Raw genomic sequence first — 15,748 nt, forward strand, 5'->3', positions numbered from 1 at the left:
TGGTATCACTACGAGATTTACCTCTGCCTCACAGCTCAGCTTGCTAATGCTGATGTTTTCTCATGCCTTTCAATGGGCCCCTACCCTGGCCACAATCAGCCTGAAATATTTTGTACCTACCTCAATGAGGAAGCTAGAAAGACAGTGGACATGCCCCCTTTTACACACTACCACACCACCTGTGCCATCAATTCCAATCCTTTTCTTCATAAGGTGTGGCACTATATTCCGCAGGATTGGCTGGACTGGACTCTCGTTAGAGCTTCATATCCTGTCTGCAATTACTTTGTTTTGCATCACTGGTCGATTCTCATCAATGGCATCATTTTGTTGTCTTGTCTATGGAACATGCTATGTCACAAGTGGTTATTCCAGCAAGACATTGATTCATCAACATGTTTACTGGCCCATGATAGATTGTGAGATTGGACACTTAACTGCTGCTTGTTTTAAGCATGCAGGCCACCAGGCTGCTCCACAATAATGTTACTCTCTGTGACCAAGGCATTTACAGCCATGGAAGTATGTCCACTTAGATTTTGTGGGCCCCTTCTTGGACGCTTATAAGTTGGTGGTCACTGACGCCTACTCTCAGTTTCCAAACATTGTAAACTGCTGCTCTATGACAGGGAATCGACAGAGTGGGCTCTCACTAGGGCACCTTCCTCCTTCTGCCCTCAGTCGAATAGGAAAGGAGGACACCAAGTTCAGAATTTCAAGATGCAAATGAAGAAGCATATTGGTGATGCCCCAACAGAAGATGCAGTTACAAGCTTTCACAGTTCTTATAGGTCCGTGCCTTTATGTGAGAGGAGCCTGGCAGAACTGCTACACAGGCCCAAGCCACGTAAGTCCTGAAACTCCAGCTGTCTGCCATGCCCTTCTTGGGTGCCTCCATTTAGTGACCAAGATATGTAGTGGGAACCGCTGTCTCGTCTCAACACTTTTGGTCGCCATAAGCACTGGATCCCAGCAGTTGTCCACAGACAGCAGGGATAGAGAATCTTCACGCTGCAGACTGAGGATAGACTGATGACCCAAAATCAAAACCAACACTGCCCACGGGTGGGCGAGCACCCTCCACCATCCCCACACTCAACTCCCAGATCTTTCTCCCTCCACGGTACTGCCCCCTCTCTTTCTCTTCTATCTTTGGTGTCCCCTTTTCTGTTTTTACCTCCACCTCCTCCACAACGCACTATCTTGCCTGCTTCACCCTCCTCTGATGTCTTTTTTCTAGCCCTATGCACGAGCATCGGTTGTCAGGTGCCGACGAGCTTCAAAACAGCCAGTGGCATCAGATGGTCAGCAGGTGCCGTACCCGCCAGTTCTTGCTCCTACTCCCGAGGCCTTGGTGTCCCAACTGTGGGTGGCCACCTGTGATGAAGCCATCATTGTTAGGGTTATTTCCAGCCACACTATCCAGTGGTGGCTGACAGGGAACTTTTGACTCCACCAAGGGTGCCCATCGATGGTGTCCCAGATGGCATGGGCTTCACTCTCCTGTGTGCCAAGTGGCGCTCCACATTGCAGGGTGGGACACAGGAGGTACACCATCTCTCAGTTGCCCCACCAAATGGAGAGGACAGTGGTACTCCCATATTATCATATCTACCACACTGGCATCTCACTGGCCACAAACACAACAGGATTCAAGGAGTCAGCTCATCTTGTTATAATTCAACTTGTCCTCACAGTGCCTAATGGCACAGGGCAGTCCACCTGCCAGTTGCACTATGAAACAGTGAAAACAACATCATGTCAAGGTTAGTGAGTGCAGCCAACCATCAGTGTCATACTAGTGACCTATCTACAATAATCTTGGAGCAGATAGCTCCCTTCCTCATTCTGTTATGGTTCATTCCTGTGCTCTCTTGCACCTCTCTCAAGGTGCTGGTTACTTGTTTGGACTTGGCCTAGCTATGCACACAGACTTTGTACTGAACTTATGACATGTGTTCTCATTAGAGTAATCAGGTTACTCTGCATACTTATTTGTGTGTATTACTACACTAGGGTGCTCAGGTGGTAAGAGAAATTGATGCAACAGGAAAGAGCACAAGTTCAAGATCCAGTCTGAACAGCTCATTTTTTAGAGTGATTTATATCCAAATATAAAAACAAGATACTGTTTCTTAATCGTGTTAGCCCAATACAAAAATCATATTTACTGCACATTTTTAAGTATTATTGATATGTTCGTGCAAATATTAAGGTAAAGATTAAAAATGGTTTCTTTCCTACTGTCACAAACAGGCATGCACTAATAAAGTAAAGTTAAATTCACAGCTCTGAATCAGCAACACCTACACATGGTGCACGCACACTACGTGTTGTACAACAAAACTAAACACATGCAGTTTGAAAGCTGTGTTCATGGTGCCAATATTGTCATAGGAATAAACACAGGTAGTGAACTTATAACCATAACATCAATAATGGCCACTGCAGAAGAATCTAGTTTAGGGGCGAGAGAAATAATGTAGATACAAATTTGATCACGCAGCAGAAGTTATGTGTGTGTGTGTGTGTGTGTGTGTGTGTGTGTGTGTGTGTGCAGAAAGTGATATTCAGAGGCTCACCGAAGTAATCATTTATTGCTTGCTACACCGTCAATAAACCAAAGGTAATGATACCTTCAAGGATTCTATTCGCATACAAGTGGAAGAGTCGCCATGGGTAGCCCACTCTCACCGGTGGTAGCGAATTTGTACATGGAGAACTTCGAGGAGGAAGCCCTGTCGTCATCTGAATGGAAACCTACTTGCTTTTTCCGTTACGTGGACGACACTTTCGTCATCTGGCCACATGGTATGGATAAACTCCTTGACTTCCTTACACATCTAAACTCCATACACCCCAACACCAAATTCACTATGGAGACTGAAAAGGAGGATAAATTACCTTTCCTTGACGTCCTGGTCAAGAGAAGGGCTGACGGCACCCTAGGTCATAGGGTGTATCGGAAGACAACGCACACTGATCTGTATTTGCACGCAGACAGCTGCCACCACCCTTCACAGAGGAATGGGGTGCTTAAAACTCTAGTACATAGGGCGCGCACTATCTCTGACGCAGAGTCTACTCCAGGAATTGGAACATCTGAGAACTGTATTTCGAAAAAATGGGTACTCAGAGTGGCAGATTCAACGTGCTCTCCACCCACCTACTACAGCACAACCTGTGGAGATGGATGAAATCATGAGGGAGGAGGTAGGCACTGCATTTATTCCATATACAGGCGCACTCTCGGGGAAAATCGCCCGCATTTTGAAGAAACACCGGGTCGGAACTGTGTTTTGTCCTCCGAATAAAACTCGTGCACTGGTGGGGAGCGCCAAAGATGACCTCGGTTTGAGGAAGGCCGGCGTGTACCAGATTCCGTGTCAATGTGGCAAGTCGTATATTGGTCGGATGACGCGTACCGTTGAGGATCGATGCCGTGAACACCAGAGGCACACTCAACTGATGTATCCGAGCAAGTCGGCGGTCGCTGAACATTGTTTGTCGGAAAATCACGCTATGGAGTATGAACGCACGAGGATTCTGGTACAGACGTCGAGATACTGGGACAGCGTTGTTAGAGAAGCCATCGAAATTCGCACCAATGACGACCTCATAAACCGTGAATGTGGCTATAATCTTAGCAAGCCTTGGGAACCAGCGATTGGGTTAATCAAGAGTGAATCGAGCAAACGTATTGTTGTGACGACCACAGCGGACAGAGCCATCACACCGACGTCATCTCAGACGCCGTCGCAATCTGTTCTACCGCGTGACCGTGGCACGGGGTGCGGACAGCGGAGTGAGCGCGCCGCGGGCGGAGGGTATTTAAATCGGCCGCCGCCGCGACCAAACCCAGTTCCCCTGAGCAGCCATAGCGCACGGATCTCCGTGCCGGCACGTTCACAGGAGCTCAGTCCATCAGTTCACCTGATGATGGCGACATGTATGATCGCCGAAATATTGTGCCCGTTGGACACTGTAGACGGGCAGTACACCCGTGGATATTTTGATTATGATATTCACACTGTTCAGCAATGACCACTTGTGAAATCCCAGGGATCTTCTTTCTTGTTGACGCAATAGAGGTAACATCTCTCTGTCACTGATCACTTCACTCACTGTTATTGCAACCATTTTGTGAATACCACTAAAATAGAGCTTCACAGTATATTATGGAATGCTTGGGAAAGTTGAAAGTAAATTTATAGTTATCTAACTGCTTAGAAAATGCAACAGTGTGTTAAGTTAAATCAAACAATAGAAAACTGAGGATTGAAAGCAACAATATTATGAAAAGGAAAGTTGCTACCATACAGTGGAGATGCTGAGTCGCAGATAGGCACAACAAAAAGACTATCACAAATAAAGCTTTCAGCAATTGAGGCCTTTGTCAACAATAGATGACACACACACACACACGTGCACACACATACACACACACACACACACACACACACACACACACACACACACACATGAACTCAAACACAAAACTCACACACACGACTGCACAGGAAACTGAAACCAGTTTTCAGCTGCCTGAGACTATGGTTTTTTTTGTGTGTGTGTGTGTGTGTGTGTGTGTGTGTGTGTGTGTGTGTGTGTGTGCGAGCGCGCGTCTGTTGTCTATTGTTGACAAAGGCATTAACGCCTGAAAGCTTTATATGTGACAGTCTTTTTGTTGTGCCTATCTGTGAATCAGTGTCTCTGCTATATGATGAGTAGCAAATTTCCTTTTCATAATATTGCTACAATGTGTTACCTATGTTACTGGAGAAATAAGTCAGCGACATTCTCCATCAGAATATATCTGTATATGAGTGTTGCATCTTGTCTCTTGGATAAATGAGGAGCATTCTTTTACTCAAATAACCATCACAAAGATGATGATTATGTTGATTCAGTATGTAATTGTGAAACAGTGAATGGCTTAGTACTGGCAAGTCAGGACTACTTAGAACTGAGGATGAAGGGATATTAACATGGGGGTTGAAAATATCATGGACCACAAAAACAGAACAGTATTCAGTTCAAAGTGCTGACTGTGGTCAGTATCATTTAACAAGTCACAAATTTCATTTCCTTCGTCAACAAGAGTTGAAGTACAGGGGAAGAAAGATTGAAACAATTGGTTATCAAATTCCAAGTAGTGTTAAATTATAGGGAGAATTAATGAACAACCAAACACTTGTACATCTGATTAACTGCCATGGGTACTGCATTGAGCATTAAGATGATATCAGTCCAAAGTACAAACTCCTCAAAGCGTATCAAAGTGCTCTTATCTTGTAATGAAAGCAGTCAATTACTGCAACTATTTTACCAACAGAGTTCAGTGACATAGTTCATCTTCAGTGGCTCAAACTGTTTCTTTTATGAGCTCTAAAATGAGAAGCAGGAGTTTGGAATGGCACATTTGTATCATACTAAATTACAACAGAACAAAATAATTATTATGTTGTAAATAATGGTAGTGTGTGGCATTCCAGCCCAAGAATCTGTCTTTTCCTACATTGCTGGTATGTGTACAAGCTGTTCTTTCAATATTAAGAACTATTTTGTTCAAACTAGAAGGCTTTCAAGTCTTTTCCATTTCTGAGAAATTTCCAGAGTTGCCATTCAAGTCACAGAGCATGAAATTTCTATCAAGTTTTTGATATCTACTACAATATGTGTGAAGAGTTACATAATACAATACCTTGCACAGGACCACCATGCAAAGGACGCCTCGAAGGTTTCGTTAAGTCACTCAGCGAACAAGACCTTCGCAGATCTCCTGAATCAATATCTCCACCATCATCACTGTCCACTATGCAAAAAATAAAACAATGCATGCAGCTGTACTACAAAGCAACAAAAAAACGTAAAAATAATAAAATTTGGAGTAAACAAAATGTGTTATAGAGTTCACATATGCACGTTAAAAGTCTGTATTTAAGAAATGACCAATATATAAAGCATGGCATGCCAATTTTTACACATTTCAATAATCATCTACAATGCTTTCTAAAGGCACACAGTAAGTGTATTGTAAATTCAAACAAAATAGTAGGTGTCTAGGACATATTATGATGCAAAAATACATTTGTTTGCTACTTAACAGCATAGCTTTAAAGCACTGTTTAATATGGTACTGTACTTCATATTATGATCACTGCTAGTAAGAGTTTAAGTTTTATAAATTTTACAAGGTATTGCGTATTGGAACCAGATACTTTGTCACACATACACAGATAAATGTATACTGATAATATACAGGTAATGAAATAAACAAAATAAAGGGGGCTGAAACAAGGCTTGCATTTAAGAGAACATATTTTTAAAGTACTCAGTTGCATGTTGGAACTGTTTATATTATAAATATTATAAATAAGATACAATAGGATGCCAGCATTACATAGGGAATACGTGTAGCAATCAAGAACATGCAAGTAATTATGCAATGTAGCAACTGAAAGTAATGGATTGAACTAATGGCACAGTAATTTTATCATTTGATAAGACCATATTCATAGTGGCTCACATAATTTTATGCCACTGATATGAGTGATATAGCATGCTCTGCAACACTGTATAATGTGTGAGAATTTAAGTGGAAACATGCTCCCTACAATCCTCCTCCTCCTCCTCCTCCTCCACATTCTCTCCATAGTCTTATTTTTTCCAACTTTTTTGTTTTTATTGACAACTTCTGCGTTCAGTTTCTGTAACACACAGATTTGCCCTCTCTCTGCCTGTTATAACTTCCAAAGTTTTCAAGTCTTATCTGTCTCCTACATTATACTGTTTGTTTGCCACTGACCCTATTGACTACATGTCCCTTAATGCAAGGATCAGAATGACCTTATTATTTAATCCTAAAAGTGCTCCCATTTCTGTAACACTTTCTGCTCAATTACTAGATAAAGCAATGTCAGGTTTGCATGGTAAAAAGCTGAGTTTACACTACATTTCACAGTTCAAACATAGCATCAAACTGAAAGGGTAGTATCCTGTGAAGTAAGCGCTCTCAGCTTTTTATTCCCACAATGTTACTTTGGTTGGGAAGTTCCCAATGAATGTAGTTCTTCTCCAGCACAGAATTACCTTCTACAAAATTTTCTTTGTATTTGAAAAATAAGTAAGAATCTTCTGAGAGAGAGAGAGAGAGAGAGAGAGAGAGAGAGAGAGAGAGAGAGAGAGACTGTGGAGAGGAGGGTGAGAGTACAGGGCGAGTGATGGCATGGTTTTGGGGCAGCAGTGGAGGTTAGTGTGGGGCAAAGGCTATTGGAGACTGAGGCCAGGAAGATTACAGGTTCAAATGATGTGTTGTAAGGACAATTGCCCTCTATGTAATTCAGAGATGCTGGCATTGGAGGAGGGGTGGGAGGTGGGGGGAAAAGGATCCACATGACACAGATTGTGAAGCAGCCGTTGAAATCTCGCACATGGTGCTCAGCATCATGTAATGCTACCGGATGCTCAACTCTGCTCTTTATTTTTGGTCTCATCCACTGTGAACTGCTAAACTCTGGTTATATCTTTACTGACAAGGAGAAGTCCCCAACAGTGCATCAACTTTTTGAAACCACCTATATGGGAATGTAGGTTAAGGTCCCAGGTATTAGACCCTGCAACCATACACTCTGCAACCATTCACCCTCGTGGGCCATCATTTGTAACTGACATAATAATAATAATAATAATAATAATAATAATAATAATAATAACAATTCAGATTTTTGTGTAGCGCTCTACCACTTTAAATAGTAATGTTTTACAAACTGGTTGCACAATATAATGGTTGTAGTACTAATCTGACATGCAAGAGGTTGCGGATTTGAATCTGGTTATGTGCTTTAAAATCTTTTATTTTTAAATCTTTATCAAAATTATTTTGATAATTATTTTTATTCAGTTATTTGGTTGAAACATATTTTTTATTTTCTATTCCTTTGTAACATCATTCTAATCACCATATTAGGTTTCTCAATTGCTCTCATTTTTAATTCCCATCATTCGTTTTCCAGTTGCAATCTTCTGTGCTTGTGAAGTTAATTATTTAAATATTTTTATTTATCTATCATAATATTTAATTATTTGAAAATGCCAATCTATCAGTTAAAAAACAAAAGACTACATAATCTATTTATATGTGCAGTGGTGTCAAAAATGTAATTTTCATTACAAGATGAACATTTTCTTGGATGGTAATCATCACACCAACATTTAAAACTTAAGTTCTTATTGCGCAATGGACAAAATAATGCAGATGAAGATTTAAATGAAAGAATGGATTATAAGTACAGAGAAATTAAAAGAAAACAATGAATATAAATAATGATTGCAAGAATAAGGACGAAAATATAAGATCAGGAAATGGAGAAATTAAGTCGACTTTTGGTCAGGTGATTACAGGGTTATAAATACAAAATCAAATAGGGGTAATGCAGGAGTAGGTTTAATAATGAATAAAAAAATAGGAGTGCGGGTTAGCTACTACAAACAGCATAGTGAACGCATTATTGTGGCCAAGATAGACACAAAGCCCATGCCTACTACAGTAGTACAAGTTTATATGCCAACTAGCTCTGCAGATGATGAAGAAATTGATGAAATGTATGACGAGATAAAAGAAATTATTCAGGTAGTGAAGGGAGACGAAAATTTAATAGTCATGGGTGACTGGAATTCGTCAGTAGGAAAAGGGAGAGAAGGAAACATAGTAGGTGAATATGGATTGGGGGGAAGAAATGAAAGAGGAAGCCGCCTTGTAGAATTTTGCACAGAGCATAACTTAATCATAGCTAACACTTGGTTCAAGAATCATAAAAGAAGGTTGTATACCTGGAAGAATCCTGGAGATACTAATAGGTATCAGACAGATTATATAATGGTAAGACAGAGATTTAGGAACCAGGTTTTAAATTGTAAGACATTTCCAGGGGCAGATGTGGATTCTGACCACAATCTATTGGTTATGAACTGCAGATTGAAACTGAAGAAACTGCAAAAAGGTGGGAATTTAAGGAGATGGGACCTAGATAAACTGAAAGAACCAAAGGTTGTAGAGAGTTTCAGGGAGAGCATAAGGGAATAACTGACAGGAATGGGGGAAAGAAATACAGTAGAAGAAGAATGGGTAGCTCTGAGGGATGAAGTAGTGAAGGCAGCAGAGGATCAAGTAGGTAAAAAGACGAGGGCTAATAGAAATCCTTGGGTAACAGAAGAAATATTGAATTTAATTGATGAAAGGAGAAAATATAAAAATGCAGTAAATGAAGCAGGCAAAAGAGAATACAAACGTCTCAAAAATGAGATCGACAGAAAGTGCAAAATGGCTAAGCAGGGATGGCTAGAGGACAAATGTAAGGATGTAGAGGCTTGTCTCATAGGGGTAAGATAGATACTGCTTACAGGAAAATTAAAGAGACCTTTGGAGAGAAGAGAACCACTTGTATGAATATCAAGAGCTCAGATGGCAACCCAGTTCTAAGCAAAGAAGGGAAGGCAGAAAGGTGGAAGGACTATATAGAGGGTTTATACAAGGGCGATGTACTTGAGGACAATATTATGGAAATGGAAGAGGATGTAGATGAAGACGAAATGGGAGATAAGATACTGCGTGAAGAGTTTGACAGAGCACTGAAAGACCTGAGTCGAAACAAGGCCCCAGGAGTAGACAACATTCCATTAGAACTACTGATGGCCTTGGGAGAACCAGTCATGACAAAACTCTACCATCTGGTGAGCAAGATGTATGAGACAGGCGAAATACCCACAGACTTCAAGAAGAATATAATAATTCCAATCCCAAAGAAATCAGGTGTTGACAGATGTGAAAATTACCGAACTATCAGTTTAATAAGTCACAGCTGCAAAATACTAACGCGAATTCTTTACAGACGAATGGAAAAACTGGTAGAAGCGGACCTCGGGGAAGATCAGTTTGGATTCCGTAGAAATGTTGGAACACGTGAGGCAATACTAACCTTACGACTTATCTTAGAAGAAAGATTAAGAAAAGGCAAACCTACGTTTCTAGCATTTGTAGACTTAGAGAAAGCTTTTGACAACGTTAACTGGAATACTCTCTTTCAAATTCTGAAAGTGGCAGGGGTAAAATACAGGGCGCGAAAGGCTATTTACAATTTGTACAGAAACCAGATGGCAGTTATAAGAGTCGAGGGGCATGAAAGGGAAGCAGTGGTTGGGAAAGGAGTGAGACAGGGTTGTAGCCTCTCCCCGATGTTATTCAATCTGTATATTGAGCAAGCAGTAAAGGAAACAAAAGAAAAATTCGGAGTAGGTATTAAAATTCATGGAGAAGAAGTAAAAACTTTGAGGTTCGCCGATGACATTGTAATTCTGTCAGAGACAGCAAAAGACTTGCAAGAGCAGTTAAACGGAATGGACAGTGTCTTGAAAGGAGGATATAAGATGAACATCAACAAAAGCAAAACGAGGATAATGGAATGTAGTCAAATTAAATCGGGTGATGCTGAGGGGATTAGATTAGGAAATGAGACACTTAAAGTAGTAAAGGAGTTTTGCTATTTAGGGAGTAAAATAACTGATGATGGTCGAAGTAGAGAGGATATAAAATGTAGACTGGCAATGGCAAGGAAATCGTTTCTGAAGAAGAGAAATTTGTTAACATCGAGTATAGATTTAAGTGTCAGGAAGTCGTTTCTGAAAGTATTTGTATGGAGTGTAGCCATGTATGGAAGTGAAACATGGACGATAACTAGTCTGGACAAGAAGAGAATAGAAGCTTTCGAAATGTGGTGCTACAGAAGAATGCTGAAGATAAGGTGGGTAGATCACGTAACTAATGAGGAGGTATTGAATAGGATTGGGGAGAAGAGAAGTTTGTGGCACAACTTGACTAGAAGAAGGGATCGGTTGGTAGGACATGTATTGAGGCATCAAGGGATCACAAATTTAGCATTGGAGGGCAGCGTGGAGGGTAAAAATCGTAGAGGGAGACCAAGAGATCAATACACTAAGCAGATTCAGAAGGATGTAGGTTGCAGTAGGTACTGGGAGATGAAGAAGCTTGCACAGGATAGAGTAGCATGGAGAGCTGCATCAAACCAGTCTCAGGACTGAAGACCACAACAACAACAACATTAAAATCACAAGCACAAAGATTCCCACTGAAAAATGAATAATGGGAATTAAAAATGAGAGCAATTAGAAAAGTTAATACAGTGATTAAAATGCCATTACAAAGGAATAGACAAAAATTTAAATCTCCCAGTAAGTTTCATATCAGCGCACACTCCAATGCAGAGTGAAAATTTCATTCTGGAAACATGCACCAAGCTGTGGAAAAGCCATGTCTCTGCAATATCTTTTCTTCCAGGAGTGATAGTTATGCAAGTTTCGCAGGAGAGCTTCTGTGAGGTTTGGAAGGTAGAAGACTAGGAACTGGTGGAACTGGATCTGTAAGGACAGGTTGTGAGTCATGCTTGGGTAGCTCAGTTGGTAGAGCACTTGCCCACGAAAGGCAAAGGTCCCGAGCTCAAGTCCCAGACCGGCACACAGTTTTAATCTTCCAGTAAGTTTCATATCAGTGCACACTCAACCGCAGAGTGAAAATTTCATTCTGGAAACATTTAAAATCTATTAACTGAATAAAAGTAATTATTAAACTCATTTTAATAAACATTTTAAAATATAAGATTCAAAGCACCTAATGAGATTCTAACCTCTTGCATATGACGCTAATATTATAACCACTACACTATGCGACCAGTTTGTAAAACACTATTTTTTTTAAAGCTGTAGAGCATCACACAAAATTCCAAAAATTGTTTTTTCATCACTTACCGGCAACCGATGGCCCACCAGGATGAATAGTTGCAGGGTGTAATACCTGGGACCTCACCCTACATCACTGTATAGAAGGTTTCAAAAAATTAATCCCATCTTGGGAGTACTAATGATGTCACTGCATCAGAAAATTTTGAAAAGAATTTGAAGATTAGCTAATGGATAATTTGGTTACTCCCAATAGTGATCTACTCCATGGGTGGGTGGCTATATGGCACATTCCATAGGTAACATTTCACAAAGGAGGTATTTTGTGAATGAAACTATGAACAACGAAAGCTGATTCTGTAGTGTCACAGTGTACGACAGCTGTATTGCATATGCCAAGCGAATGATGAAGTATTACCGCAGCTGGTGTGGTAAGGTGTTTGGACATATAAATCAAGGGGGGAGAGCTGGGTTGGGATCTGCATCAAACTTGCCCCAATATTTTCTATCTGAGACAAAGATTAGGTGTGCAAAGTTCACAAGTTGAAAAGCTGAATAACTTTGTCCAATATCTCACTCACCGGCCCTCAAAACCATCAACAGCACTTTCTGTAGACTGATGGTTGTCTTTCATCATATCATTGTAACCATTAACTGATTTACATACACGCACTCTGAGAGACAGATTTTAACAACTTTCGTTTTATCCAAACCCTGTTAAAAAGTGTGAAGAGCACAGCAGAGAATGTATCTCATTATGCCTGTAAAGTGCTCTTTCCATCTCACTTACTAACATAGCGTGACGATGATGATTGGTTGTAATGTTCTGTATGTGTTTGCTTCCTTTGTACATCACCTCTTGGGCTGGAGATCTGACCATCAGTGCTGTGAATGTGTAGATATACCGTTTTTCCCATATGCCAATCTGGTTAATATAGAATCTAATCTGGTTAAGATAACGCACACTTTAGTAAAATTTATGGATATTGTACAGTGGGAAAAATCTTATTTTAGCTGATACTTACTCTTTTGAAAGCACATACTTTTCTGTCATATTTAAATTCAATACTGAGTCACCAACATTTTGAGCTGGACACCAGCAATATACATTAAAAATTTATTTCAGTGTCACTACAAATGAATCTTAATGGTGACTGTATGAATATGGCCCTATACTAACATCTTAATTATTCATGCAATTAGCTGCCACTGGTGTGCCTGGACAAGCTCAAGATATACATGCAAGGCTACTGGGGAGCATTGTCAGGGTGGAGGGTACCTGCACTGTACTTCGAGGGAAGCAACTGCTTGGCCAGATGGTGACGCTGGACAGGTGCCCTCGATGCTGGTGGCCAAGCCCGTTTGGGGGAGTTGGCAGCAGAAGAGGATGTGGCAGGTGTTGATGAACCAGAACCACCTCCAGCCATAGGGAAGCTATCCTCTTCTAGGTCAGACACTTCTGCATCCTCCAAAACATTTTCAAAGCTCTTCCTGAGAAGTTTCACTCCTACAGAAGGGATCACATCGGGCCTTTGACTGGGTCGAATTTTGACACATCCAGCATCTGTACCTCCAATCTCTCCCTTTGTCTCAGTCTGCTTCCCTGCTTTGTTTCTCATAGTTTCCTTAAGTTGGCCCGATAAACGCTTAATGAGATTTGCAGTATCACTTAAGTTTTTTATTGTGTTTTCACCATCACTCAACTGTCTTTCATTTTCACCACTGTTCATTATGCTCAGCGATTTTCTCTCATTATTTGTCTGGTTGGTTAAGGTGCTGCCATTATCCCCATCAGAATTTCTGCCGACATCTAATTTTGTCACATTTTCTCGTACTACAGAATGTGGCGGTGGTTTTTGCCGTGGTTTTGGAGGAGGTTTGTGAGCTATTTTGCCAACGGGCTTTGGTGCAGTGGGAGGTCTGTAGGAACCGAGGTTGCTCTTTGGTTTAGATTCTTCAGATAATGAGTTACAAGGGGATTCCTGGCAACTGTCGGATGCTCTTGTGTTCATATAGGATGGTGAAAGTGGTGGTCCATTTAAATCTGATCCTTCAACTGCCATTTTGATCTGAGGTTGTATTATGATGGAGGTAGGAGTTTGTGGCCTACTCCTGGGGTACGAATTTTTTCTGTATGTCGGTATGGGAGGTTTAGCTGGCTCTGAAAACTGTGACATCAGATTTTCTCCTTTCATCACTCGTTTGGATGGTGTCTGTGGCCTACTACTGGGTGCTATTGGTGGCTTGCTGTAAACTGTCAGTCCTGTGGTTTCCACAACCAAAGTTTTTGATCTAGTGTCTTGCAAACTTCTTGTACGAAATATAGTGCGATGTCTATTTTCTTCTACAGAGTCACTGGGATTTTCCTGATGCTCCAAACTTGGTGGAATTGAACCTCTACACTGTCTACTGTACACACCGGCAGCTATGTCAAATCCTTTATTGACAAAACCACAACTTTCTCCTCTTTGGAAATCACTGTCATCTGTTAAAACACTCTCTGTGCTTTGACAAGAATCTCTGTGACGGGCTTGCAGTTCTCTGTGATGGAAATCTCCTGTCTCTAGTATACCTTCCGTACTCCGACAAGAGTCTCGTCTGTATCTGGGCTGCGTGCAGTCTTCTCCAAGTATACTTTCCTGACTGGTGCCGTGTCGCAAAGAAAGAAAGAAGCTCGCACTGCTGTGGCGGTCCTGTTCTTCTTCACACATTTCCAGTATGTCTCCTGAACTAGATAGTTGACCACTGGTATCTGAAAGGATGCTTTCTTGGCTGCAAGAAGTTAGTCCTTTGTGGCGATCAGCAGCACTTGACAGACGCCTTTCCACGTACTGTCTGTGCGGCTTTGTAAATATCTGATAATCACTTACACAACGACGAGGAGTGCGGCTACTGAACTCGCTAGGTTCTTCCAGAGAATCTGAACTGAAGTTTCCAGCTCCATCGTCTTCCTCATCACAACTATCCAAAAGGTTCTCTGAGCTAGAAGCATTTGTTTGTCCAATTGTTGCTGGCAAAGATTCTGATGACTTTGCTGCCACTACTTTTGCATCTTTCTTAAATTCCTGGTCCTTATCTGAAAGAGTATTAAGATCAATGAAGTAGCTACAAGATCGCCTTGTCTGCAGAAGCTTGCTATGTCTAGCAGCTGACTCTGAATCTGTTAAATTTTGAAATAGTGCAGTGGGTGAGTTCAACTCATCACAGACTGGTGATTCTGGCAGAGAATAATTCACAGAGGAGGGCTTCACTGCTCTACCTTGACGCAATTTGCTGGTGCTGATGTTCGAAGTCAGATTCAAGAATACAGGACGCTTACTGGGAGAACATGGTGGTTTAGTCTTGGCCTGACTTTTTGTCTCATTAGCTGTATTACAGGAGTTGTTTCTAACAGCATTAAAGATTTTAGTAGTTGCAGTGATTGCAGCAGTCGTGTTAGTAGGAGTGGTGGCAGCAGTGTTAGCAGCACTAACAGTGGCAGTAGCATCAACAGCATTATTTGTAGTTATGTTAATAGAACACGATGCAGTATTAATAATAGCATCAGATATCTCAACATTGTCATCACCTGAAGAGGCAAGAGTGTTTATACGTTTCAGAATACCAGGACTTTTTGGAGGAGTTGTAACTATACCACAAGGTGGCGTGTCAATTTCCAAAGAATCTCTATCCATAGGTAAGCTCAAGAGCTTTGGTGTTCTCTTGACAATGGGCAAAGTATGGTAGATGGCTGATTTGTTTGAAATGAGATTTGAATTTGTTCTCTTTGATTTAGCTGAAGTTGGGCCATTCACAATAGTTTGTCGAGGAGAATCCTTTGCCGGCAGATAAGACTGGGTTCTACCCAGATCTGTTTTTCCGACAGAACTCTTGTCTGTAGATCTTGCTGATGAAGGCATGTATTTGCACAGTGTTGCTGATGATGCTAGAGGACTTTCTGGATAAGGATATGTTGGGGGATGGTTGGGCTGTGTGTAGAATTTTGAGAGAACACTAT

The 15,748-nt window shown here is 41.1% G+C and overlaps 1 protein-coding gene across 3 annotated transcripts in view; it reads right to left on the bottom strand.

Annotated features, from left to right (window-relative positions):
• The window catches only part of LOC126202929 (mitogen-activated protein kinase-binding protein 1), a 939,171-nt gene that overhangs the window by 35,453 nt on the left and 887,970 nt on the right, over window positions 1-15,748 (bottom strand). For all 3 annotated transcript variants that reach the window (XM_049937023.1, XM_049937024.1, XM_049937025.1), the window contains exon 24: window positions 5,705-5,815. In XM_049937023.1, the coding sequence (XP_049792980.1) occupies window positions 5,705-5,815 (111 nt within the window). The remainder of the gene's footprint in view (window positions 1-5,704; window positions 5,816-15,748) is intronic.

The sequence above is a fragment of the Schistocerca nitens genome, chromosome 9, assembly GCF_023898315.1.
Source record: "Schistocerca nitens isolate TAMUIC-IGC-003100 chromosome 9, iqSchNite1.1, whole genome shotgun sequence".
NCBI classification, from domain to species: Eukaryota; Metazoa; Arthropoda; class Insecta; order Orthoptera; family Acrididae; genus Schistocerca; species Schistocerca nitens.